The sequence below is a fragment of the Rhipicephalus sanguineus genome, chromosome 8 (assembly GCF_013339695.2).
Source record: "Rhipicephalus sanguineus isolate Rsan-2018 chromosome 8, BIME_Rsan_1.4, whole genome shotgun sequence".
Taxonomy (NCBI): Eukaryota; Metazoa; Arthropoda; class Arachnida; order Ixodida; family Ixodidae; genus Rhipicephalus; species Rhipicephalus sanguineus.
Genome location: NC_051183.1, coordinates 69,677,060 through 69,703,426, shown reverse-complemented (window position 1 = coordinate 69,703,426; position 26,367 = coordinate 69,677,060). Strand labels below are relative to the sequence as shown.

At 48.2% G+C, this 26,367-nt stretch overlaps 1 protein-coding gene across 3 annotated transcripts in view; it reads left to right on the top strand.

Annotated features, from left to right (window-relative positions):
- The window catches only part of LOC119403305 (uncharacterized), a 43,751-nt gene extending 21,154 nt beyond the window's left edge, over positions 1-22,597 (top strand). For 2 of the 3 annotated variants that reach the window (XM_049418482.1, XM_049418484.1), the window contains 4 exons: positions 10,440-10,579; positions 11,030-11,106; positions 15,740-15,835; positions 22,364-22,597. In XM_049418482.1, the coding sequence (XP_049274439.1) occupies positions 10,440-10,579; positions 11,030-11,106; positions 15,740-15,835; positions 22,364-22,590 (540 nt within the window). In that variant the 3' untranslated portion in view covers positions 22,591-22,597. Of the gene's footprint in view, positions 1-10,439; positions 10,580-11,029; positions 11,107-15,739; positions 15,840-22,363 lie in introns of all 3 variants that reach the window. The other variant, XM_049418483.1, reaches the window with a different exon arrangement.
- Positions 22,598-26,367: the final 3,770 nt, after the last annotated feature.

Genomic DNA, 26,367 nt, shown 5'->3' with positions numbered 1-26,367 from the left:
ATCGTATAGCCTCGAGTACACTCCGCAGGCGGTGAAGATGTTGCTCGAATGTTTCAGAAAAGACGACTACATCATCGAGGTACACGAGACAAGTCTGCCACTTCAGTCCAGTGAGTACAGTATCCATCATTCTCTGGAAAGTTGCCGGTGCTGAACACAGGCCAAAAGGAAGTACTCGAAATTCATAGAGACCGTCGGGGGTCACAAAGGCCGTTTTCTCGCGGTCTCGCTCGTCTACCTCAATCTGCCAGTACCCGCTTTTTAAATCCAGAGAGGAGAAATACTGGGCGCGGCGTAATCTGTCTAACGAGTCGTCGATGCGTGGCAGCGGGTACACGTCCTTTTTAGTCACGTTGTTCAGCTTCCGGTAGTCGACGCAGAAGCGTAGCGTTCCATCTTTCTTTTTGACTAGAACGACCGGAGACGACCACGCGCTGTTGGAAGGGTCGATGATGCCGTCGTCAAGCATCTCTCTGACTTGCGTACGAATCGCTTCGCGTTCTTTTGTTGACACGCGGTAAGGCTGCTGGTGTATCGGGCGTGCGTCGTCGTACGTCAGGATTCTGTGTTTAGTGATCGAAGTCTGGCGGACCTTAGAAGAACTGGCGAAGCACGAGTTGAATTCAAGCAAGAGCTGTCGAAGTGCTTTCTCGTTAGCGGACGAAAGATCGGGATTTATGTCGATATTGCCCAGGGACGTATCCACGGTCTCCACTGTTTCAGATGTGAAGCAGTTCCGAACGTTGGCTATTTCGTCTGCAAAGGCTAACGAAGTGCCGCGGAGAAGGTGTCGATGTTCGTTACTGAAATTGGTAACGAGCAGTTGAGATCGGCCACCACGAAGCTCTATGACGCTCCTAGCGGCACACACACCTTGGGTCAGCAGGTGTTCCAAGTTACCTTCTGCGACCGCTTCACCATTTCGGAGTCCACAACAAGTGACGTCTACTATAACACTGGCTCGCGGAGGGAGCGTTACACTCTCAGCGGAAACACGAAGAACGTCAGAGCTCCGTTGGTCGTCCTGCCCGTCGATTGCTCGGTCTGCAGCGAAGGTGATGCGACGCTCTTGGAGATCAATAACAGCTCCATACTCCTGCAGGAAGTCGACACCAAGAATAACGTGGCGGGAACATTCACGTAGCACAAGGCAACTTGCTACAAACGTCGATCCGCAGATGCGAACTCTACCCGTACACGTTCCAAGCGGAGTGACAATGTGGCCGCCAGCCGTTCGAATCTGCGAGGCGTGCCAGGGCGTGATGACCTTCTTCAGAAGTGTGGCCATTTTCCCGCTTAATATTGAATAATCAGCCCCGGTATCCACTAAAGCACTAACAGCGTAACCGTCAAACAGCACCGGTATATCGAGAGAAAGCTGGTCATTCCGTTCAGTTGGATCTGCACCTGTTCTTGTTTGCGTCGATCGGAGGTCTTCAGCACGTCGACTGCCAGCGACCTCGCCTCCAGAGGTCGCTTTAGCTAGTTTTCCCGGCGGGGACTGGGGGACCGTGCGCCAGCGTATCGCTGGGGCGGAGGTGAAAATCGCCTCGGCGACGGTGAACGCGACTGCCGCCTGGCAGGAGGTGGCATGCGCTGCTGTGCCAGGTAGTCCTCGATGTCCCGGGGTCGCTGGCCATACCGGGGAGGCGGCGAATATGCAGAAAATCCCCGCAGCCCCATGCGCCGGTACGGGCACTGGCGGTACAAATGATCTGCTTCACCGCAGTGGAAGCACAGAGGCCGGTGATCTGGAGTGCGCCATACATCGGACTTCCGAGGAGACGTGCGTCTGTCGTCGAGGTAGTGTGCTGGCTGCTCCGAACGACGTGCAAAAGGACCGGCAGAAACGAAAGGTGGCGACGGGCGTGTATCTTCGTAGTACTGTAGCGGTTGCGCCGACTGAAGTGAAACCGCAGGTGGTGCATGAACGAACGACGGGGAAGGGGAAGCAGGGCGCTTCAAGGCTTCCGCGTAGGTCGCACGGCGGTAGTCAGTTGGTAATGCGACGGCGTTAGCAAGAGTCACAGGGTCACGGAGCGCTTGGTGTAACTCGTCCTTTATAATACTGGCAATGGAGCTTACTGTAGGCAGCGGTGGTGCGGCGGCTTTGTGCAACTCCTCGCGCACTATAGAGCGGATCAGTTCTCGCAGACTCTCGGTGTTGCCGCCGAGAGCCGCGGAAACCTCAGTAGCGGACGTACTGTTGAGTTGCCGCTCATAGATGGTGGATCGATGCTGAAGCATCTTTTCCATTGTGACGGCCTCAGACAAGAACTCGGCGACCGTCTTCGGAGGGCTCCGTACAAGACCAGCAAAAAGCTGCTCCTTGACTCCTCGCATCAGATGCCGCAACTTCTTCTCCTCTGCCATTCTTGGATCAGCTCGTCTGAACAGGCGCGTCATATCTTCGACATAGGTCGTCACAGTTTCATTGGGCATCTGGATGCGGGACTGGATCGCTCGTTCCGCTCGTTCGTGGCGATCAGCACTGGCGTAAGTGTCCAGCAGCCGACGGCAAAATTCGCGCCACGACGTCAGTTGGTCCTCGCGGTTCTGGTACCACGTGCGTGCTCCGTCCTCCAAATAGAAGTACACACGTCGTAGTTTGGCAGCGTCGTCCCATTCGTTCAAGGCAGCCACACGTTCGAAGTCGACTAACCAGTCTTCGACGTCTTCAAGCACAGTGCCATGAAACGGCGTCGGAACCCGCGGGCTCTCAAGTGTGTACCGGTTCATCATCGTGCTTTCCGTGCCGGTTGGAGTGGTCTGAACGGAAGTGCTGGTCATGCCGGGTGAAGTGGTGCAAAGCGTAACGTCGGCGTCGGGAGGTAATCCCCTGATCCTGCGGCTGGCCCGATGCACGGGAGTGTTGACTGGCACTGGGCTTGTGGGGCGGCTTCCAGGAGGGGTCTGCAACATCCGTGAGACTACCCAGCGCCTCCACCACTTGTCACGTCGCTTCAGAGGTCCAGGCGAGGTTTATTGGTCGCAGAGCAGCAGGGCTCTTGGTAAACGCATCCGTTAAGCTCGCTCTCCCGAGAGATAGCGCGCGCACTTCTTTCTTTCGTGACCTGTGCCTCCGCCCATGCATTTCACCCACTACTACAGGTGGCAATATTTCTCAAGTTTACAGCCACAGTGCACAGCATCCCAATTGTTACATAATAAAACGGTAGGTCTCTACTACGCGCGTAATATATTATTAAGAGGAAAGCCCTAGATTCCTCAACAAACGCGAAAATTGACTGGCATCCCGTGTCGGCGTCCCCACGAGTGATGCGAAAGATCAACATCACGTGATGAGGTAACCATTTGACGTCGTCATGGCGTCACAGATTACCCATGTATGCGACGTCATAGTGACTTCACAGTGATGTCACGTGACGCGACGGGATATGATGACATCCTCACATGCATCTGAGCTTGGTCAACTCTCTCTCTCTCTCACGTGACGCGACGTGATATGATGACATCCTCATATGCATCTGAGCTTGGTCAACAGCGGGCCTAACGCAGAGGCACTGCAGAACCAGGTTAGGTGCATCCGATCCTAGAGGCAATACAACACCACGTTAGGCACAGAAACTTCGGAGGGTGGTGGCGTAGGAACAATGCATCGACTGAGAAGAAAAGGAAGAGATGGCTCTCGCCTTCCAGTCGACTTAAGCGTGTGCAAAGGGACCCTGTGCGTTTTCGTTATTCCGCGGAATACTCCATGTGTGATGAAGAAGAAGTGCACCCCGAAGAGCTATACAGTCGGATCGTCAGCGTTTGCTTCTGCTTGTGCTACTTGGATGATGTAGTGGTATTTGCGCCAGACTTCCCCACGCACCTTCGTCGCTTGGAGCAGGTTTGACGATGTCTCAATGAAGCTGGCCTCCAACTAAACTTAAAGAAATGTGACTTTGGGGCACGCAAGCTGACCATTCTCAGACATGTCGTGTCGAAAGATGGCATGCTCCCTGATGCCGCTAGGCTGCGTGCTGTTAAAGAATTCCCGAGGCCCACGTGTTTGAATGAGTTGCGTATTGGGCTTTGCTCATACTTCCGCCGCTTCATTCGCAATTTCGCCTCGATCATGGCACCTTTGACAGACCTGCTTCAGGGAGACCCCAATCTATCTGCGTGGTGTCCGGCTTGTGATCATGCGTTTGCGACGCTACGTCAGCTACTCACAACGCCACCCATACTGCGCCATTTCGATCCAAGTGCTCCTACAGAAATCCACACGAATACTAGCGGTGTCGGTCTTGGCGCAGTCCTCGCCCAACGAAAGCCCGGCTACCAAGACTATGTTGTTGCGTACGCGAGTCGCACACTCACAAGAGCTGAAGCAAAGTATTCAGTAACTGAGAAAGAATGCCTAGCGATCATCTGGGCGATTACAAATTTCGGCCTTACCTCTACGGTCGACCCTTCGATGTCGTTACCGATCATCACGCACTTTGCTGGTTGCCCTCCCTCAAAGATCCCTCCGGCCGCTTGGCACGAAGGGCTCTCCGGCTCCAAGAGTACGACATGCGGTTTATGTACCGCTCAGGCCAGAAGCATGCCGATGCAGATGCTCTTTCGCGTTCGCCTGTTCCCACTGACATTACGAGTGCCTCCATTCTAGACAACTTATTTTCACCATTAGGATCCGTCAACATGGCTTCGGAGCAACGCAAAGATTCGTGGATTGCGTCTTTCATGGACTACCTCTCCAGTGCGCTCCCCCGCTTTCGATCTCGAGTGCTACGCCGACAAGCCTTTCACTTCGCCGTCCGCGATGGAATCATTTATCGCCGCAACTACCAATCTGACGGCCGCAAATGGCTACTTGTCATACCTAGGCAACTCCGCGCTATCATATGTGCTGCTTTCCATGCCGATCCACAGTGCACGCACGCTGGTCTGTTTAAAACCTACGCCAGACTACGCATTAAAACGTTTAACTGGGTGTGATTCCATCTTGAAGCCAGACTACGCCTTCGGTTTTATTGGCGCGGCATGTACACATTTCTGCAAAAGTACATTCGATCTTGCACAGAATCTCTGTCTGTCCGTGTGTTACTTTGCGCTACAACTTTTTCCTTCAGAAGTCATGAACCAACTAGCCCAACAAAACGTATTGCCGATCATTTGTACTCTCCTGGACCAATGCAGCCGTTGCCATGCCCAATGCGACCATTTGACCGGGTTGGAATAGACCTTTACGGTCCTCTGCTATACACATCTGCCGGAAATCGCTGGGTTATTGTGGCGATAGACCACCTCACGACATATGCAGAAACGGCCGCTCTGCCAGCCACGACGGCACGTGACGTTGCTTCTTTCCTGCGTCAACGCTTTGTTCTACGTCATGGTGCCCCGCGTGAACTCCTGAGCGATCGAGGCCACGTCTTTCAAGCGGATGTAATTCAAGAACTTCTCGCTGAATGCCATGTGATTCACCGCTGTACTACCGCATATCACCCGCAAACAAACGGCTTAGCCTAGCGCTTCAACCGAACTCTTGGCGACATGCTTTCTATGTATGTCGCCTCTAACCACACCAACTGGGACCTTATTCTTCCCTACGTAACATACACCTACAATACGACACCCCAGGCGACGACAGGCTTTTCTCCCTTCTTTTTACTCTATGGCCGAGAACCATCGCCTCCGATCGACACCATTCTTCCCCATCGACCCGACTCATCTGAAGGCACACCACTTTCCCAAGCTCTTCGCTATGCAGAAGAATGTCGGCAACTAGCTTGCTCCCTTACAACCGAAGAACAGGGGCTACAGAAATCTCGACATGACGATGAACGGCCCCCCCAACCAGTTTTCGCCCAGCACTCTTGTTTGGCTGTGGGTGCCTCCCACCTCTGCGCTAGGTATCTCCTCGAAGTTTGTCAGCAGGTACCATAGACCCTACCGCGTCCTACAGCAAACTTCTCCCGTCAACTACCTCATCGAACCCCTCACGCCCACTGCGGACCTGCGTCGCCGAGGCCGCGAAACAGTTCACGTGGATCGCCTCAAACCATACCACAAACCCCTATTTTCTACGACACCTTAGTACACCTAACTGGCTCCGTCATCACCGAGGGGGAAAGATGTGAAGAAGTGCACCCTGAAGAGCTATACAGTCGGATCGTCAGCGCTAAGGAGAAACGGCTCGTGCTGAACGTTGTTGCTGTTCACGCTGGCTAGGCCTACGATTATATATTGTCTGACATTACAGTTTCACTTGTCGAGGCCGTGTCTCAGCTCTTTATTATACATGGTATAAAGGTAGTCTACCATAACGCCACACCAGGTCTTGAAACTGCTTCGGAAAAAGACGCGATAGATAGGTCACATCAGGTGAGGAGTCACGTTGACACTTATGCAGACATTGCGTCGCACCGAGCACCGAGGCTCAATTAGGCTCAATACTTAATGAGTGGGTGCTTCAAACCTGCCCATTCAATGCAAAGGGCTCAGCCACAACTCATCGCCATCATTTACAGTGTCAGCGATTTGGACAGCTCCGTATGTGCACATATATTCTTACAGGCGTGTAGAGGGTACTTCGCTAGTTAGCAAAATGATGATAAATTATAGCGTACTGTATACTACGCAGCACTACTTGAAGCACTAATAGAGTTTGTGGCAGGTTCTTATTGTAAATTACAATGGTAGATCTGGAGGACTCCCTGTAGCACACTTTCTGCGCGTTGCGGAGCAAGTGTATCCCAGCGGTAGATAAGGAGTGCCTCCCATATCACTCATTCGCAGATCCAGAGCAGCTCCGCAGCTGGACCTACTTTACGGAGCAACGCTCTCTGCCCCTCGAAAGTCGACATATTTAACCAGAGGTCACGTGTGCGCAATGTGCGGTGCAGCTCTGTGCACCAGGTGACCACGCTTGCACACTCATGCCCGTTCTTCTCCCCTTGAACGTAACTCGCGTGCCCATGAACGCGCGTCCTGTTGACCCCCTGCCAGTTGAACTTGCGGAAACGCCTGTGTGCTTCATTCGAAGATTTCCTTCCGTTGCCGGGGAGCTCCGGCACAAAGTTCTTCGGGCTCTCCCAATCTGCCATTGAAATTCAGAGTTAAAAGGCTGCTGCTATATCTTACACTGTCACTGTGTTGCGTGTTTCGCACAGACGCAGAGCTATTGTAAGAAAAAAAAACTTGGAACTGTTGCCTCAATTAGGCATAGATACCTTACACGAAGGAGATCATGAAATTCATATGACGGACCTATGCAGAGATGAGCAGAAATGAAATAGACAGAATGGTCTGATTTATTTATATCTAAGAGAAATACTGAGGCACTAGTCAAAGGACAAAACTGCCACATAAATCCCTGACTCAAGAGAAGCGTTCCTTGTAAGGAGACATCGCTTTGTAAGACTAAGGTGGGCCTGTGTGGCTCCCTATCTGTAGGCCTGTGTCGCCCGAGATATGTGCAGCTGCGGTTCGGTTTAGCTGCCCTGCCAGGAAATAGAGAAACTGAACCGTTTGCAACCAAACACGGCACTATCGACCGTCTTTGGATTTTATCGACCAAGAACTGTCCCTTCGTTATTCAGAAACACGTTCGAAAGCATTCCTCTTGCGGAAACTTATTCATCCCGAGATCACAAACAAGAACAGGAAAACCGGCAGTACCGAGTTTTGTTTTGTTTTTGTTTTTATACTCTGTTTAGGTTTTTGGCATCTGCTTGCCCTCGTTTACCCAAAGCACACCACAACGAGCAACGCTACGGCTACGTACGCAGCTGCTAGCAACCCTCGGAATTATAAGCAATTATGGCATTTGCAGACCGTTATGTGAACCTGTATAGTCTCTTAGACCTTGTGATCCACCTTGCCACGAGCTGCCTCTCGCCTTGTATCCTCTTGTTCGTCACCCACCAAGGCGGTCTAGTGGTTATGGTCCTCGACTGCTTACCCGAATGTCGCAGGATCCAGCCGCAGCGCACACATTTTCGATGGAGGCGAAAATGCTTGAGGGCCGCATGCATTGATTTTAGTGCACAATAAAGAATCACAGGTGGTGAAATTTTTCGATGTCCCACTATGGCCTTCCTCATAATCATATCTCCGTTTTGGCTTGTTAAACCCCAAGAATTGTTATTACTCGTGCTCGTCTCCATTTTTTTATTTGTGTCGAAATTGGCATCGGAGGACATGAGGGGATTACGGATATGATTAATAGGCCGATATATGAATAAGATGATATGGTTCTCGGCTACGTCACAAATTTCTCGCCCTTTATCACGTATGGAGCATACCCGATAACCGCATAGTACCGCCCGTGGAATGCGGGTATGCACCACACATATTAACTGACTGTATCAACCCACGAACGGTGACAAGAGACTGGAAATCTTAAAGCGAGAGCGTAATAAGAAGCGCATGTCCCAGAAAAGCCGCTCTATGCATCAGCGGCGTTCTCGTCGAGGGAGAAATCCCGATAGACGGAACTGGAATCGAACGCAGGCATTCTGCGTGGCAGTCAAGCACTCTGCCGCATAGCCAGGGCAGTGTTAGAAACTGCTTTGAAAAGTACCTGTACAGCCGTCATTTCGGGCAACGTTAATTGTCATTACAATGCCCGCTACCCGCTCATATAACAATGTGACAATCATTACATATGTACTGCTATGACTCGGAAAGCAAGTGTCAAGACTCGATAGACCCCGGGCGAATACGCCACCATCACTACTTATGACATGCACATCATGGCACTGTGGAGTTCAGTTCTTCTCGGTGAAACGAATGGCTTTGCAGCAACGTGAGTGCTGACGTTACGTCAGAACACAGGCTACCCTTTGAGCACCGGTGTAGTCGTCATGCCTGGCAAGCGGACGATATGCCCGCAACAACTACTCAATTTACACAGAGACGTCCATCCACCAGGTAACTCTTGGCTCAAAGCCAAAATCGCTGCATACGCAGACATTCGTTAACTGCTTGACATGGCATTGATTCCGACGGCGCGTGGGACCTGCAATTACGGCGCCCTACCAGCCATGTTACGTTGTATTTATTGCATTTCAAGATCAACCGCAGTAAGCAGAAAAACATTATTATGTAAGATATCAAAAAATTTGAAGCCTAGCTACAGCTTTCTAATTGGAACGTATTGTCCAGACTGTTCGGATTAGAGGTAAGCACATAATTCTTGCCGAATCAAGCAATGAAGCACTTCACGAAAAATCTGTGATATATTCTAAGAAACAGCCAGAAATATCCATTTATTCACGCCGTCATAAAGTTAATGGGCATATTTTTTAACTGTAGCTAGGATTAGCTGGTGCGAATGATTTGATGATGCTGCAGCTTCAACTCTGAAAAAAAAGATTTCAACCTTTAAGGTCGCTAAAGTTTTTCTCAAGAGAGTTGTGGCTTGCTAAGTGAGGTTAGAAACTGACGAGGGCATTCGTGCTCTTTCACTCCCGCAAAACATTGTTCATTGCAAAATACTTAAAATACTGAAACAACTAAGGGCTCCTGCACTTTATTTTTCGCATATTCTTGTTAGATTGTATTAAATGTGTTAATCAGAAATTTTGTTTTAATTATCACTCATGGACAAGCACGTATAGTAGCACTGTTTTATTTATTTTTTGCTGTTTTCCTATCACACGAATACGGCATTTTTAGTGACGCATATGAAAATATGAGTTTGGTAATTACATATAAGCGTCAACCTGAGAAATGAGCGGCAAACTTAACGGCCTCAGCTATTATACACGCCCCCTTGGAAGGTGGAACCACTGTCCGTGAATATGTTGGCGGTCCTGAGAAACTAAAGAAATTATATATTAAATGATCCATGATGCAGGGTGCAACGCCTTGGTACAATAAAGAACGTACAGCCCGACGACATAGATAGGAGCGTTTGACTGCATCGGCTCCTACAGTGAGACAGCAGAGCCATTTGCAGGGATGGTAGCCACATTGTAAAAGCGAAGACATTCATCTGAGGCACAGAAAGTCAAAGTTCCAGCTAGAGCATTGCCTCCTGTAGTGTGTTAAGTACCCTCTCAGATGCAGCCTTCTTAAGCGTTCGTCTGGTGCGCTAAACATTGCACGAATGTCATGACTTTGTGCAAGGTTGTTCACACGACGGAGTAATTGCAGCAATCAGCATCCCTTTGTAAGCGGGTGTGATCACAAAAGTCGGCCTACAGTTGTCTTAGGCACAGAGTGGGGCTCAAGAGGAGGACTTGATAACGACGCCTAGGGCAGTGAGCATAACAATCCACATTTAAAGCGCTTTTTAACTAGTATTGCAATAAACGACGGTGCCTTCGACGAAAGCGATAAGAAAGCGGCGATTACTACAGAAATGCCTGTATCAGGAAATAATGAATGTTAGGCTCAATTGCTCAAACATCTATTTTCGTTCATGCCAACTTTATGTGTGTAACGTCGCATCTAATAGACTTCCTTATAACTTCTTTCAGTTTTTGCTTACAGCAGATGGAATATATACCGTATTCGCTACGTCTGAAACACGCACAAAATTGTGCAAGGTTGACTATAACATCAACGTGACAGACACGCAAGTGTACTTCAACAGGAACTACACTCCAGGTCAAGGAGGGTGGGCATACCAACAATCTTTCTTCATTGTCCTAAATTTAGCACGTGGAAATATGGCCCTCTACAGATGCCCATATTCCGATGTGCTAAACTGCTATTTGTGCTATAGCAAACATTACAGTAACTATTGCCATTGAGTGCTACAATTAAATCGCATGATATATAAAAAAGACAATGGTAAGAAACCAGAGAATTTTGTAAAGACAGCTGATATAGGAGCCCCTCCATTCGCGAGTCAAATTTTGCAAAGCTGGCCGTAATATTATGTGTAGACCAGCCGTGTTTGCGTGGTGGGGTCAGATTGCAGTACCTTTGGCGATATTAGTGTTACTGAAGTTTGAGGAATTGAAAATATATGTGGTTTGCGTTGAATGGATAAGATGTATACAATATTTTAATTCGTTTTCATGAACAGGAATATTGCTGACTACTTTTTTTTCTCTACAAGCAGGCCATATGTAGAGAGTCTTGTGGGAACGTTTTTTGGTAAACAAGATGATCCAACTACAATGCTGCTGAGGACAACAGGTGATGCATCCAGTTTGTTTACGTTATCGCACATTTCCCCCTTTAAAAAAAGTGTTTTCTCACGCAGGAAGGTATTCCGAAAGATGTTATACCTAATTAAGCGTTATATACAGAGTGCCTTCAAATGTTCTCATCCGTCTGCGTGGACGCTTCTGTATGAATTTGACAACTCATACCAACTCCAACAAGATCAGCGAGTACTTGCTGGCGTGATCGCCGTCCAAGCACGGAAGGAGGCTGTTGGCTTCCAGTCATTACTCGGGATGTCCAGCATTTCGAGATAACCGCCTTGCTTCGGCTTGTTGATTTTGCCGGTAAAATTCTTCGGATTTCATCGCTCCGCAAGAATTGCCAGTGGCCGCTTTTCGGTAGGGTCATAGTGGCAATGGGCTCTTCGCACGAAGGACTTCAATTCTCCCACCTAACCAGACCGCTCTCTCCTTTAATTAAAAAATTAGGCATTGTAACTTTTGTAATTACTACTTTAGTTAATGTCTCTAGTCATCTTAAGGCATGCGCCGTCATTGAAAAAGTAATACCGAAAGTAGTGAGCGCAGTTCCCTTATTTTGAGGATTCTCGGGCGCTTTTATTGAAACACCTTGCTTACAGATGACGTGCCCTGGGTTCTGAGTTTTAGATCTTGCTTAGACGTATCAAGTATAGTTGCATTGTTCGTGACATGATGAAAATACCCCAGTCATTGCCTTGCAAATACAATTCCCCATGCTTCGATAATTTGCCTTTGTTTTCAATGCGATTGCTTTATTAAAGCAGCCCTGCTACACAAATTAAGCACATCGTTTCCTTCACTCTTCCTGATACTGTGGAATGCATAGTTATCGTTGCGCAAGTGGCAACACCAATAACAAAGTTGTTAGAGTTTTATGTCAATGAAGAAATCACTTTGATTTCAGACTACACTGACACAGAACGGCAATTTTTCTGCTAGAAAGTGGCAGCAGCAAGTGGCATCACGTGGCAGTGAAGACAATGGCTGGGCGTTTTGATTGGCTTCACACAAGACGCATGCTTTGTCGTGTCGAGGCAGTCAAGGTGTCAGGAGGCATTAATTACAGCAGCAATTATAAATAATTACCACAATTAAGTTTTTTATTTAAATGAGAAAGGTGGTCTGGTGAAGTGGGAGCAAATTCCAATATCCAACTTCACATTCGCGTGCTCCCTGCTAGGCCTCACTATTCTCCGCTAAAAATTATGTAGGCACGTTTTATACTTCCTCATATATAAACAGATTTCTAAAAACAAAATTTAGAATTGTCAAATATGCTACACATTAAACCTGAAATATTGAAATGGGATATTTTTAAATATCGCATCCATAAAACAGTTGCAAAGCTACTCTAGGTGCGCTGCACAGCGGCCAGCATGAGGCGAGGCCTCCGGTATGTCTCTGTAAGATGCGCGCGGGGACTAGAACAAGCGATTGACGTCAGCGTCATAATGAAATCCCAAAGGAAACATTTTATTTTCGTGGTATGTTGGTGTTTCGAAATTTGAAGACTAATTGCTTCAGTTCCCGTCCAAAAATTTTGATAATTCTTCTTCGCCTTCATCTCAGTGATCAGCACTTCACAGACTCGAGTACTGTAGAAGGCAGGTAAAGAAAGTTTCAGGACCCCTGTGAATCCAGCAGTCTTTGTTAATACTCTTACATCACATATAAGCAATCAATTTTGTCTGAGCTTACACTATCTAACGAAAATATACTTTTTAGTACGCTATACTGTGACAATGATTCGGTTAAAAATAAAGTAGGTCAGCTTCGCACTAGCGATGCCAAGCCTGAAGGAACGACGGCAATAGGCGGCCTTCCATACAAAATGTAGGCTTAACTTGGATTGGCAAGCAAGCGCTATTACCTCGCGAACGCACTGACTTCTTTATACATCTTCTTCTTCTTCTTTCATCTGTCTACCTTTCTTTCCCTGGCGCATACTATTACATCACTCCTCCCGATTCTCACTTTCATTTCCCACCCTTTGTTATACTACATGACTATGCTATCATGTGAGCTGCTTGGTACATACCCGCGACGCACTCCCGTTCCTGTCCCTCTCACCTCCTTCTTTCCTTTCATCTTATCCTCACATCACTCTTCCTCATCCTCACTTCCCTTTCTCACGTCGCATTACGGGACGCACGTACATCTTCCGTGTTTTTTCCCCGAAGCAGTCAAGCACTGGCGTGGCGGCTTTGTGGTAGGATACCTGTCTACCGCACAGACGGCTTGTGTTCGATTCCCGCTCCAAACCAAGATTTCTTTAGATGCGAAGCAGCTTTTGCTCGGGCGTGTGTCCGTCCTTGCCTCACGCGTCCGCTCCCCACTGAGCATGCGCCAATTCTCCCCCTTCTCTGCATGTGAGCGCGAGGAGGTGGCGTGAGCACTGCCTCCGCTTCGTTTCTCCTCTTCCGTTTCTCTCTCTCCGCCACAGCTGTGTGCTCGTATATAATGTGGCGCGCGCTCGCTCCCGTTGCACTCTCGTTCGCAACGGTGCTATGGACGCTCGTGAAGCTGAACGTAAACGGCAACGCTGGCAAGCGAATCACGATGCTGCGAGGCAGCACGAAGCCGAAGCGCAACGTAAACATCGAGTCGGGGGGGGGGGGGGGTAACATAAGCGGTACACAACGTATACACAACTCCACACACAAATGAAGCGTACACGTAAAGATACAAGTTGAACAATGGAAACACAAGTGAACAGCCAGCGCTGCTTCGCATCCCCACACGGTTCCCTTTAGTGGGAGATGGTGTAATTTTTGCTACGCTAGTGGCTCCTTGACCCTTCTGGTGACGTGAACCGGCCTAACGAAAAATCTTAACAACTCCGCTGTCGACAGAAACCCGCAAAAAGGGCAGACAGTTGCCTTTATTGAAAGGGCAGACAGTTAAGTTAATTTCAACTGGCTCACTTGCGACATAACGAAATTGCGCATAAAAATACGGCGGAGCAGAAGAAAAAACAAAGAGGACGAGTGCGGATTTATTCGAAGAGCTCAAACGTCATGTTCTAAAATTTGGAAACCGATTCACTCGGTCCCCTTTGCCGCATTGTGTTGGCGGCTCTAGGCTTTGGGGTAACAAAGCTTTCTTTAAAATTCAGTCGAAGGTAGCAGCCTTACCTCGCGCATACGGCATGCCACAGTGTAGAACAAAATGCTGCTCTTACAATGTCTGAACAGTAGAAAGTGTGCTTTCGTTTCAATGTGCATTCTAAGATATGGGTCCGGAACTTCGAAGCTAACAATAAATGTTCAGTAGGAGAAAAGATCTCCACATTTCACGGGAATAAGGACTTTGCTAGGTGTAGCATTACGGGACACAAAGACAGCAACATAAATCAGAAAGCAAACATTGATAGCCGATACCTACTTAACATAAAAGAAGAAAAAAAATGGAACTTGGCAGGTCGTGTATTGTGTAGAGCAGCATCTTCCTGCAGTCTACAGAAAATGGGCTGGCGTTAACGATAAGATTACAAGAGCACTAAAAATAAGCACTGGCTAAATGCTTGTGAACATCTCACTACAAAGCGGCTAAGTGTAGTGCCAGTTTTCGAAGCAGTATCCTGCATAGTAAAGTTCATCCTAAGTGAAAAGTTATACTGCCTACTGGTACGTAGGCGTCTCTAAGCGCACTGACCTGCTTACGGGCGAGCGTATGTTATGGCGAAAGCCTCAGATGCCTCACCAAACGCGAAAATTTACCAGCGTCCCACGGCGTAGGCACCAACACGAGTCACGAGTGATGCAAAAAATTCATCACGTGATGACGTCCCCATGTGACGTCATTATGACGACAAGTGAGGACGTCATGACATGACATCATCGCTTGGTCAAAGGTGGGCCAATCACAGAGGCAGTGCAAAATCAGGTGGTGTGTCTGCGATTCTGGAGGCAATGCAAAATCACCTTAGGGGCGGAAAGCTTTCGGAGGGTGGCTGGGCAGGATCAATACATCGACTGAGAAGAAAACGAAGAAGGCTTTCGTCTTCGAGTCGTCTTAGGTCATTGCGTTGACGACCCTGTGATTTTCATTGATCTGATTCATGAATTTAAACTATTAACCCACGTGCCATGTGTCAATATGCACGGTTATTATCACGGACTACTACATTTGCACAAGCGTAACCCTTTATTGCATAGATTAATAAATCATGTGGACGTTTTTTTTTGTTTTTGTTTTTTTGCTATGCAGTCGTATTTTGCATCAAGAAACGATTTCAGCAGATGGCACTACGTCGTTTAATAGAGATCGGAAAGGCTATACGCATTGTACTGCGGGCGCTAGTTTCATAGCAAGCTTTCATGCAACATCTTTAAAAAAATTTCAACCACCATGTGCCAAATTTGCCACAGAGCGCAAAAGAGGGGTAATGTAGTGACCTTTCGTAAACCAAATATAAAGAATACATATTCTGCATCGTAGCACTTTTTATAAAGGCGGTCAGCATCGCAATTTGTTTTATAGCATTAGAATGTCGCTTTGTTACCACTTCGACCTACTTTCCGACCCAACATGCTCATTCAATTTCTATATGTTTTTTTTTCTAACAGGTCTGCAAATCTCATAGTTTTGTGAATATGTTGTGAATGTGCTTTTTTTAATAGATGGTGCTGAGAGAGGTGCAGAGCAGTTGGTGTACCAAGATGATGAACACAAGTGCGGAATATTTTTTGCGGTACTGAAACGAACGTACGCCGGCCGTGAGTACGAATATTGTCAATCAACCATGTCATGTCTTTCGCAAGTTATTACCCAATTTTTCTTTCTCACATTTCAATTTTTTTCACAGTTCTTTCTCACATGTGGCGACGTTATGCCCGAATGCATAACGTTAATCTCCTATTTTATTATATTAGGTGCCTTCCATTTCTCATGATAACGTGAATGATACACATGATGTTTCTTGTGATACGTACACTGGTTTGCGTTCTGACTGCGACCACTTTTCACCCGATTTTAATATCATCGATGAGGCACTATATGCGGAAACCGCACCTTCTCTACTTGAGAATTCTCGTATAATATTGCGGGGGCAAATTGTATTTATATCACCCAACGGACGCTATTCTAATGTTGACGTATATGTATAATAGTCACATTCAATAAAACGAACATGCAAATGTCTACATCTCAAATCGAGTAGCTGTACCAGCCGCTTGTCACGTGACGTTGCAGCATCATGCAAAGCAACAGTAGCGCAACAACCACTTCGGTCTATTGCGATCGCCCCCCCCCCCCCTCCCCCCACAGTGAAACGTGCGGGGGGGAGGGCAAAAGTCGAGCGGAAAGAGAAGAGCGACTCGTGGCTCATCGTGGCGGGAGCTAATGGGGACGCTTTGACTCTTGCAGGCTTATTCCACAGGAGGGAAAGAACGAGACGGCTGAACCAGAATCACAGTGAATATCAGATGGATGTGTCAGTGACCAGAATCGACGGCAGCAAGGAACGCGAGTTGTGGCTTCACGTGCCACAGCCAAGCGCCGTCTTTCTTTTCTTCCGTTGAGGTCGCGCGCTGCCTGTTTTGTCCGCCGCGCACAGGAGGGCGCTAGTGGTCCTTGGGACTTGGAAAGTATTTGGACAACGCGAGCGCAACAGTCCGCGAGTGGCTTGCGTTGTGCGCATGCGCCCTGGCGGATCGAAAATTTCTTGGGTCCCCTGTCTCTTTTGGTTCCCAATTCTAAAAGTCTCTAGTGTTTCGCCGGATTTGGGATGTGAACCTCCGACTTGTACTTTGACATACAGGGCGTAGTCGCTCGTGCTCGCACGCTTATCTCTTGAAGGCGAGGTTTGTACGTCTTGTGCTTTCACAGCAGTTTGCGTTCAAGACTTCACGATGGTCATTTCGCTCGCTGCACCGGCCACGTTTGCGAAGGAGCGAGCTGCTAGCTAACAGAGCCAGAGGAGGGGCTAGTTCAAGGAACAACTGTAACAGTTAGTTCGTGCTCGTCCTGTGCACATGTGCGTTCTTTTCGCGCGTCCTTCTTTGTGTTCGAGCAGCGTGGTGCAAATGTAGAGCTTTGAAAATTGTTACTTCGCACTCACCCTGTGTTTTCTTCTCATGCGTCTTTTTTGCTTGAACAGCGCGCAGCAAGTTTCGAGCTGCATAGAGTTCTTCGTGAGACATTCAAATTTGTTGCTATCACATTTACTGCTTCGCCTTTGAGGCGAAGCTCACTTTTTCCGCTTGAAATGATACACTGTCCGGTTATTCTAGAAAAGTGAGCGTGTTGGTCGCCGTATTAAAAATGATGCGTTTTTTACTCCGTACTTATTATTTTGACGTCGAGATTTGTCGCGGTTTTGCGACGTCGCGTTACCGGCAGGCCATCTTAGCGCATTCCGGACATTTCTGACCATGAGTGTATGAGTAATGGTGCGAAAGAGGCAGAATTGGAAATAATTTACTGCCTCGGTATAGGTTCTACCTCACTGTGCATAAGCAGTAATTACGCGATGCGACGTTTTCGCGCTTTTTGTTATGGACAGGTGCTGTAGGCAGGACGATTTCCTCCAATCATAAACAGTTCGTGGCAGGTACGGAATAGAAACCAAAACTATAAAGGTCCCTGATGAATTCTCCTAAGACGGCTGAAAGGAGAAAGGCATCAGGTGTTGCTATGTATTCATTACCACGCGCACGGCGCCTTTCAATTTTATTAAATCACGCTAATGCTATCGTATTTCAACGAGGAATATTTTTGTTATGCCAGGTCTTGTGAAAGCAAGTGCGCGCTTCTGCCGCTTTCATAGACATATTTACTGAAAGTGAGAGTGTCAAAAGCACACTTGCCTTCCTCCCTCCGCAGTCAAAAGCAGGACACCAAATTGTCTCGCAGGGGGGCCTAGCCACTCTTCGTCGATTTTACCAATCCTATGCATCCCGTTCGTTACGGTTTTCGTAAAATTATATCGACAAAATTACTCACTTCTCGCTTAGAAGGAGTCAAGAAAACCCTGGAAGACAGAAGGTTGTACTCGGCTTATTTTTAGGTTTCCCCTAGAGCATTTTACTTTGTCGAGAGCCATTTTTAGTTAAGAAAAACGGCTCTTGAGAGAGGCCTGCTGCCGGCAAGAGACGAGCCGAGCATGCGAGGGAGGGAGTAGGAGAGGCTTGCTGCCGATGCATTGAAAGAGGCTTGCTGCCGATGCATCGACATGAAATTAAGTCGATGTGCAATGACAATTTGTGCAGTAAATACAAGCTTGAGCTAGTTTATCAGAACAGTAATAATAACAACGTGCTAGATAGACTAGCTGCAGTAAAGGCATATAAGAAACCTGAAACCTGAAAACTGGCAACTAAAAAATGTCGTTATTACTTGTGGAAAACAAAAGCAACAATTTTCGTTACCCCCATTAATAAACGGAACTAACAGGAAACAACTTTATGATAATAAAGCAATGTAAGTAAATGACATACAAAATGTACTAGTCCGAAGAAAACGATTACGCCGAGCTTATATACATATATACCAAAGCGTATGGCCACATTTTCTGCAATTTTTTTAAATAGCTCCTGTAATAAACACGCTAATTATATAAGCTACTTGCATGTATCATATGCACAGGTATGTTAGTCAGGGTGTATGCCATGCAGTATGCATGGTACCTTTTTTATCATGTTGAATTTTACAGTTGTTCATGTAGCATGACCAAGTCCTCTCAACTAATTTTTGCAGCTTTTTCCTTGGTTGCACGTAACACGTTGTTGCAAATAAAATTCTCTCTCAACCATCATATGGTTGCAGACAATATAACGTTATACATATATAAATAAATATATATACAATTACGCGAAAGGCGTGACAAGGCAAGGCGTGCCAAGGCGTGCACTAGTTGTTACGCTACTGCACTAGACCGCTGCGGTGGTGGTATGCGTCAACCAAGTATTGAACTCCTCTTTACTTGGCGAACAGGCACCCACTAAAGCGAGCACTCGCAGCGCAATGATAGCGCAGAGTACGGTTGTTGGTGCTCGATAGTCTGATCCGCGAGTCAAACTCGTCTGCTTTTATACATGTGTCGTGGTACACTCGAGCACAATCGCAGGTTGTCGCATGTGTTTCAGTACGCACTACACTGCTCGTGCCAGGGGCGTAGCCAGGGGGCAGAGGGGGGGGGGGGGAGGAGGGGCGTTGGTCTTTTCTAACCTACCTCAGCCCCCGAAAATATTTCGATTGTAGCTGTGTATATATGCACGCACACATACAAACACCCGCACGAACATACATAAAGTGCGGTTTAACGCTCCCCTCTCCCGAAAACATGTCTGTCTATGCTAGTAACTCTTGTCGTGCCAGAAATCTGTACTGGAAATAACGAAAACATCCGGAGAATATTTTGATCCATTCAGGCGCGCCTTGCACCGAGTGATAACTATTAAGAATTAGATAATAAGCATGAGACAGAGAGGGCGAAATATTTTAACGTGACATCGTTAAAGAGCTCGTTCCGCAGAACTTCCGATGTCGGTGTCAGTGTCGGCGTCGCTGTTTGTGAGCGAAAAATCATCATCTTGTCCATGACGGAGAAATTGAGAAAGATGGAAATAAAATAAATTATAAAAAAAATCTTAGGTTTGAGTGCGCATCGAACCCAGGCCTCTGCGTAGCAAGCAGGCGTTCTACCACAGAGCCACCACATTGCTTGTAACTGCGCAGAAATTATCTTTAATGCCGCACAAATATACGCGTCATGTGTACAGGTGTCACAGTACGAGATGTAATATCGCAGTAAAACGGGGTACAAGCGTACATTGCAATCGGGCGTCACACCATGTGAACTAGCTGTGTAACGCGTTGATGGTTTAAAGCCGGCCACCCATTACAAAAAATTGGCCGCGTATCTGCGTGCTTCGCTGCAAATGTCGTCTAAAGACGATAGAAGAGGCGCTGCGTGAGATATGGACGCCATCTGGCAATACGTCGGGAAACACGAGTGTTGTGTTGCGGGCTGGTACTCCCGGCGCAGCGGCAGGCGAAGACCGGCGGTGACCAACGCGACCGGTGGGGACGCCGGCCAGCCCGAACACGCTGTTTGGCGCGATGCGCCGAAGGAGAAGAAACGTCCGCACTCAACGAGTACTCTCCACACACTCTTTTATTTACACGTCGCCTGGGTAAAACAGCAGTGCCAGAGCGGCGCCCCCTGTCATTCGTACAATGCAATACTGAACCGAAACCGAAACACAACATGAGCTTGTGCAGAGGGCACGGAGGAAGACAAGTTTCAGCGCAGTCGCATTTTCAGCGCAGCTTAAGAAACTAGGGTTGTAACATTGTAGGGCGAGTAGGGCCAGAAGGACCGTCACGACGAAAACCTGCCTCCTCAGTCGTATTCGCCTGGAACGTTGGTGTGGCTTCGCGTTCCCTCCTCCACTCCTGGCCTTTCCACAAAGCTGCTGCCTAAGTACGAAGGCCCCTACCGCGTCCTACGTCAAGCATCCCCAGTTAACTATATGATTGAGCCTGTTCAATCATCTACGGGCCGCCGTCGTCGCGGCCGCGAGACTGTTCACGTCGATCGACTGAAGCCGCATTATGACCCACCAGCTGTACCTGTTCCTTAGGTCGCTAGGATGGCTCCTTTTCCGCGGGGGAGTGATTTGTAACATGGTACGGCGCAGACAAGAACGCCTGCGAAAGAAGAAGACGGTGGCTGTTGGCGCTCGCGCTTGCTCGGCTTGGAGCGCTGATCGCTTCAGCTGTGGCAATCTTTTAATAAACGCGTTACTGTCTCAACGTTAAACGCATACCATCAAGGTCTTTAAAATTGCGTATCTATGTATTTTCTGTTAAAGGAACACACCGCCTAATGCTTACCTAGTGATGTTGCGCCTCAGATATGCGTAATGTTTGCTTTTTGATCAACAATGCACACAAGTATGAACCTAGTCAGCCGTTCACGATGGCTGGCCCTTGGGCAAGTGGTTCAACTTTGGCCGAGTGGTTGAATCGAGGGACGTGCCGACAAACAGAAAGACAGACCAAAATTTCTGCGTTTAAGTTCTCCAAGAAAGACTATCGTCTTTAAAAGGCAGACACATTACTGCGCGTATTCCCTTACCAACACGTAGTGGATGCATCGCAACTTCAAATAGGTATCACGCGAGTAGTGGCTGCTGGTTTAAAGCATGCCGGCCATTCACCCATTACAAAGGGCATACACATTAGTGCGCGCATTCTCTTACACACACGTAGTGGGTACACTGTTGTCATGCAAGTTGGACCATGAGGCGATGCAAAGCCGGAGCACTTGCACGATCGCGTTCCGTTGGCGTTCGTTGGGCATGCTACTGAACTCGCGTCGTGGAACGCGAAGAGGAACGCTACGCGCGTCGTGTCTTCCCTCTAGCCTTGCCGTTAATTCTCACGCGGTCGTCAGGCTCGCGAGGGGGAGAGCGTAGGAGAGGAGAGAGGGGGGAGGGGACGCGCATGCGCTGGCACTCATCGCGGCGTTGTGCAGGAGAGGAGCACACCATCTCTCGCTAAAGGGGACCATGAGGCGATGCGAAGCAGCGTTTCGGCATGGCGAGCCCGCGCTTCAAAGGGGGAGTGGAGAGGGAGAGTGGAGAGAGGGAGGGGAGAAGTGAAGAGAGGGAGAGGGGAAGCGGAGAGTGGAAAGGGGGTGATGGGAATGGAGAGGGGGAGTCTGGAGAAGGTGTGTGGAGAGGAGGTATATGGAGAGGAGGTATGTGGAGAGAGTCTGCGCATGCGCAGTAAGAGTGGTCACGCCGCACACCACGACCACCACCGGTTTGAGCTGCGCTATAAGATGCTTCGCATCTAAAAAGTGCTGTTGAAGAAAGCGGAAGCCTTTACCTTTTCTATAGGTATGTCGAGTGTGTGCGTGTGTGTGAGAGAGACAGGGCGACTGAACATAATAATAAGCGAAATAGAGCACGATGAGCATGGGGCCGGATATCGCTTTCTCGTTCAACTCTTAAAGGCGAAGCTTAAGGGTCCCCCAATTTCCTTGTTTTTAATCAAAATCTGGAGATGTTAGCCTGGCTATTGAGATGTTAGCCTTTCGAATTGTAGAATGTGTGGTTCGCTAAGGCATTTGCCAAAAATAGGTTGTATGTGCTTAAATAAATAACGTTGAATGCGTAGAAGGCATTTTGACATTGAAATTAACACATTTCAATGCGAATGCCATCGCTACTCTAGAGTCGCCGCAAGATCGGCATCAGTACTTTAAATATTCGCTCTTTTTTTCTTTTTTGCAGAGTGGTATGACAGCTGTGAACTACGTGTAAAGTCGGGTCACTCTCCCCCAGCAACTACCGACGACTGCGTAGAGAAGTTCATCACAATATGCGACCCAGAACGCACCGTAACGTACACTGTGTGGCCAACATTATGCATCTACATTGTTTCTAGCCCAACAGGAGTCAAATCGACAGCTAAAAGCCGTTATCTTAGACAGTTGTACAGACTTGTGACAACAAAATAAAATTTTTAACATATTGTTACGGGTACGGTTTAAGTACGTCTATTTACAGGGTGATGGTGGGGATGATGTAATTAGGGCGTCGGTAGGCTGAACCAGCTCCCGTCTTCTTCCTCTTCTTGTCGCTCGGCTCATAGCCGTTGTATTCCCCGGTTCCCAGACGAAGCCCGCTGGGCGAGTCCGAATCACTGAGAATGTGTAAGGTGAAACCGTTTAAGTTGGGCAACATCTACCAGCTGAGTCTGGCGTGACCGACGGCCAGCAGACGGCAAGTGTGCCACCTCGTCCGTCAAATCGCTCAAGTTATCAACGATGACGAATGGGCCCGTGTACTGGACTAAACACTTTTCGAATGAGCCACGTCTACGTTGCGGGGTCCAGAACCACACGAAGTCTCCTTTGCAGTACGACACAGTCCGACGGCGGTTGTCATAGCGTTTATTCAATCACTGCTGCGCTGCCACAGTACGAGGACGAGCAACCCACCGGGCTTCTACGGTGAGACACAGCGTCCTGGCCACAGAGTTGTTCGCTATGAAAGTCGAACGGTAGTATCGTGTCGAAACAGTTCGCAGTGGACGTGCCTGAAGGAGATAAAAAGGATTGTAATTGGTCGTGTCATGCTTTGCAGTATTGTAAGCATAAGTGATGAAGGGGAGAACATCATCCCAGTCATTGCGGTCGGAAGATGCGTACATGGCCAACATCTTAGGAGCTCTGTTCGCACGCTCTACAAGTCCGTTCGTCTGAGAGCGATAAGGCGATGATTGGCGTAACTGCGAATTGCACAGACGAACCAGTTCTTGTACGCGGTCGGCGACGAACTGACGACCGGGAATACCCGAGATTACACAGGAGGACCGTGTGGAATAATGATAAATTGAAGCAAAAACATTGCAACGCACGCAGCTGTTGAGGAGGGTATGGCCGCCGTTTCTGCGTAGTGAGTCAGATTGTCGACACATACTATCACCCATCGATTGCCCTTAGATGATCGTGGAAATGGACCTGAAAGGTCAATACCCACTTGTTCCAATGGTAGACGAGGCGTTAACAGTGGTTGGAAAACACCCGGCGGAGAAGTCGAAGGGCACTTGTAGCATTGACACAGTTCACAACCTGCAGCACACTCTAAGAAAAAAGAGAGTCAAAAGAGGGTCATGGAACCGTGACTCTCTTCGGGTGTCCACCTGACCCCTTTTGGAAGGTACAGGCAGAGAAAAAGAGTTCGCATTTGGGAAGGAGTCACTGGACCCTCTTGAAGCGCGTTTCGATTGGCTTCGGTATACGGAAGAGCCGCCGTATACGCCATACATATCGCGCGCTTGCCCTTTGGCGCCGTTGTGGCGCCTTGCTCGGCCACGCAGAGGGGGTTGGCGCCGGGGTGGCGCGCCGCTCTCCTCTCTCAGTCGTCTTCGGTGGTGTTGATGGTGTTGACGCCGGCTCCGTGCACGAAGTGACGCTTGGAGGGCGGAATATTCATGGAGCTGCAGACACCGACAACGGGTGCCAGTTAACGGTGAGTGTACTGCTTTCTTAGGTACTAATTATAGAGTTTTAGCTGGGCGTCTGCAGCAGCCTTGCTGAAGTTATCTGCCAGCCATTTCCAACTGCAGCCTGCGTCCGCGGGGCTGTTGCGTATGCCCAACTAAAGCTGTCAGTTAACGAGTTACCACCGTTATGCGCGTTGCTGTACAAGCTCCCATAAAGTGAGCGATGCAAACAATTATCGAGGGTCATTTCTTGCGATCGCACGTTGTGTCTGCACTACTGAAGGTGCAAGATGTCGTTTTGAGAGGCACTTTAGTCTACTTCATAATAACAGTTCCATCGACCTTGAGTGTGCAGCGTGCTTTCGCGCGTGGGAACGTGAAAAAAAAGCCTGTGTACATAACGCTCAGACGCATTATATATAATGGTTTTTGTTGGCTTAAAGACGGCAGTTTGAGGTGCAGATATAGTACGGTGGCTGCCAGAACGTACGCGGTAGTCATTCAAGTTGGACACGCCTCGCCGGTAAAGTGAAATAGCTCAAGACTTTCGACGGCGCGCGTTGTTGCGGCCGCCGGCGTAAACTCTTTTCTCTCGTTTCTGTTTGCTGTTTTCGTGGTTTGCATACACTGCGATGGCGTTGGGCGCTATAACAGAATCGAGTGAGTGTACGTGATTGTGGGAGTTACGTGCGCTAATTCTAGCATATGACATGTCTGATCTCGACGTAGACGGCGTACGCACGCGCTGGATGTCGTTCGGGCCCTAGTACTCGCATCTGTTTATCTGAGTATTTAAGGATGGGTTGCGTTTGTAAAACATGCGGTCAATAACCGCTCACGGCATGCCCCTGGCTGCCGGAGGATGTGCTTTGTTGTTTTGTTGTTAGTCTTTATTATGTCTGTGTGTAACAAATTATTGTGTAGGTTTTGCAAACCTTTACTGCAATTTCATTCTCTCATCATAATATCACGTTCTGCTTTTCAGATACCGTTTTTCATGGTGCTCACGCTGGACAGGAGCGACAACCTAGCAAGCCACAAGTCTGATGCCTCAAGCCGTCACCACTTTTTGATTTATTCTTAATCACAAGGAATAAATATGGAAACATGATGGCGATTTCTGCTGTTTATTTAGCACCATATGACACTGTGCACATCACAGTCACACATTTTAGTTGGCTATACTCATAGAAGCATGTAAATGAGGAATACCCAAACTTCTTAATTAGAAATCACAGACCATCTTTTCGCGCTTTCTATATAACTTTGCTGGAAAATATGTGTTGTTTTGACAAGTTTTATTAAAATAATGCTAAAACTGAACTATTCTTTTTTTACATTCGCTGGGCAGAATGGCAAGTATTATTGGACTTGCTTAAAATGAATACTCCACTATTTTCAACAGTAGTCGCGCAAAAGTAGAGCAAGGGTCAAATGAGTAGCTTAAAATACTTGTGGAGTCGCTTGATGCTTCGGTGTGGGTCCCTTGACCCCCGTAGGAGTGTTACCGGCAAGAGTCGTCTGACTCCCTATAAGTGGTAACGTGATCCTCCGGATGAGAGTCTTTCCACTCGTCCTAGAGGGTCAGGGGACTCTCCTAGAGCGAGCCGACCCTGACCCACCAAGAGAGTCACCGTGACTATTTAAAGAGAGTCCTATACGTGGCAAGTCAGAACTCTCCGAAAAGACTCACGCATACTCTTTTTTTTTCTTAGAGTGCATAGTGCCTGACTGTGTCTGCATTCTGGGCCATTAAAAGCGCTGCTGTATTCAGTTCAATGTTTTGATGAACCCCAAATGACCAGCGGTCGCATCGTCGCGCATGGCTCTCAGCATTTCCAATCGCAGACTCTGTGGCGCGACCACAAGAAAGCATACGCCTTTAGCTGAATAATTCGTCTTGTACAGCAGGCCGTCACGGACACAAAAGCGACTGGTGGCCCCAGAACGCGTTGCAGCGGCGATTAGGGTTTCCAAACTAATACCGTCTTTTGTTCTGTCTTGAAAGTCGTCGAGTAGGGGAATGTAGAAGAAATGGGGGCAACTCAGTCATCAAAACTGTCTTCCTCACACTCGGTCCTCTTTGGAGGAAGGCGGAAGAGACAGTGTGCATCTGCGGGTTCACGCCCAGACTTGTACGAGATAACGAGGTCGTGCTCCTGTAGTCGAAGAACCCAACGTGCAAGTCGTGTACTTGGGTCACGGTAATTCACCAGCCAGCATAAAGCGCGGTAGTGTGACGATGGTGAACGGGCGTCCGTAGATATAAGGTCGACATTTCTGTACC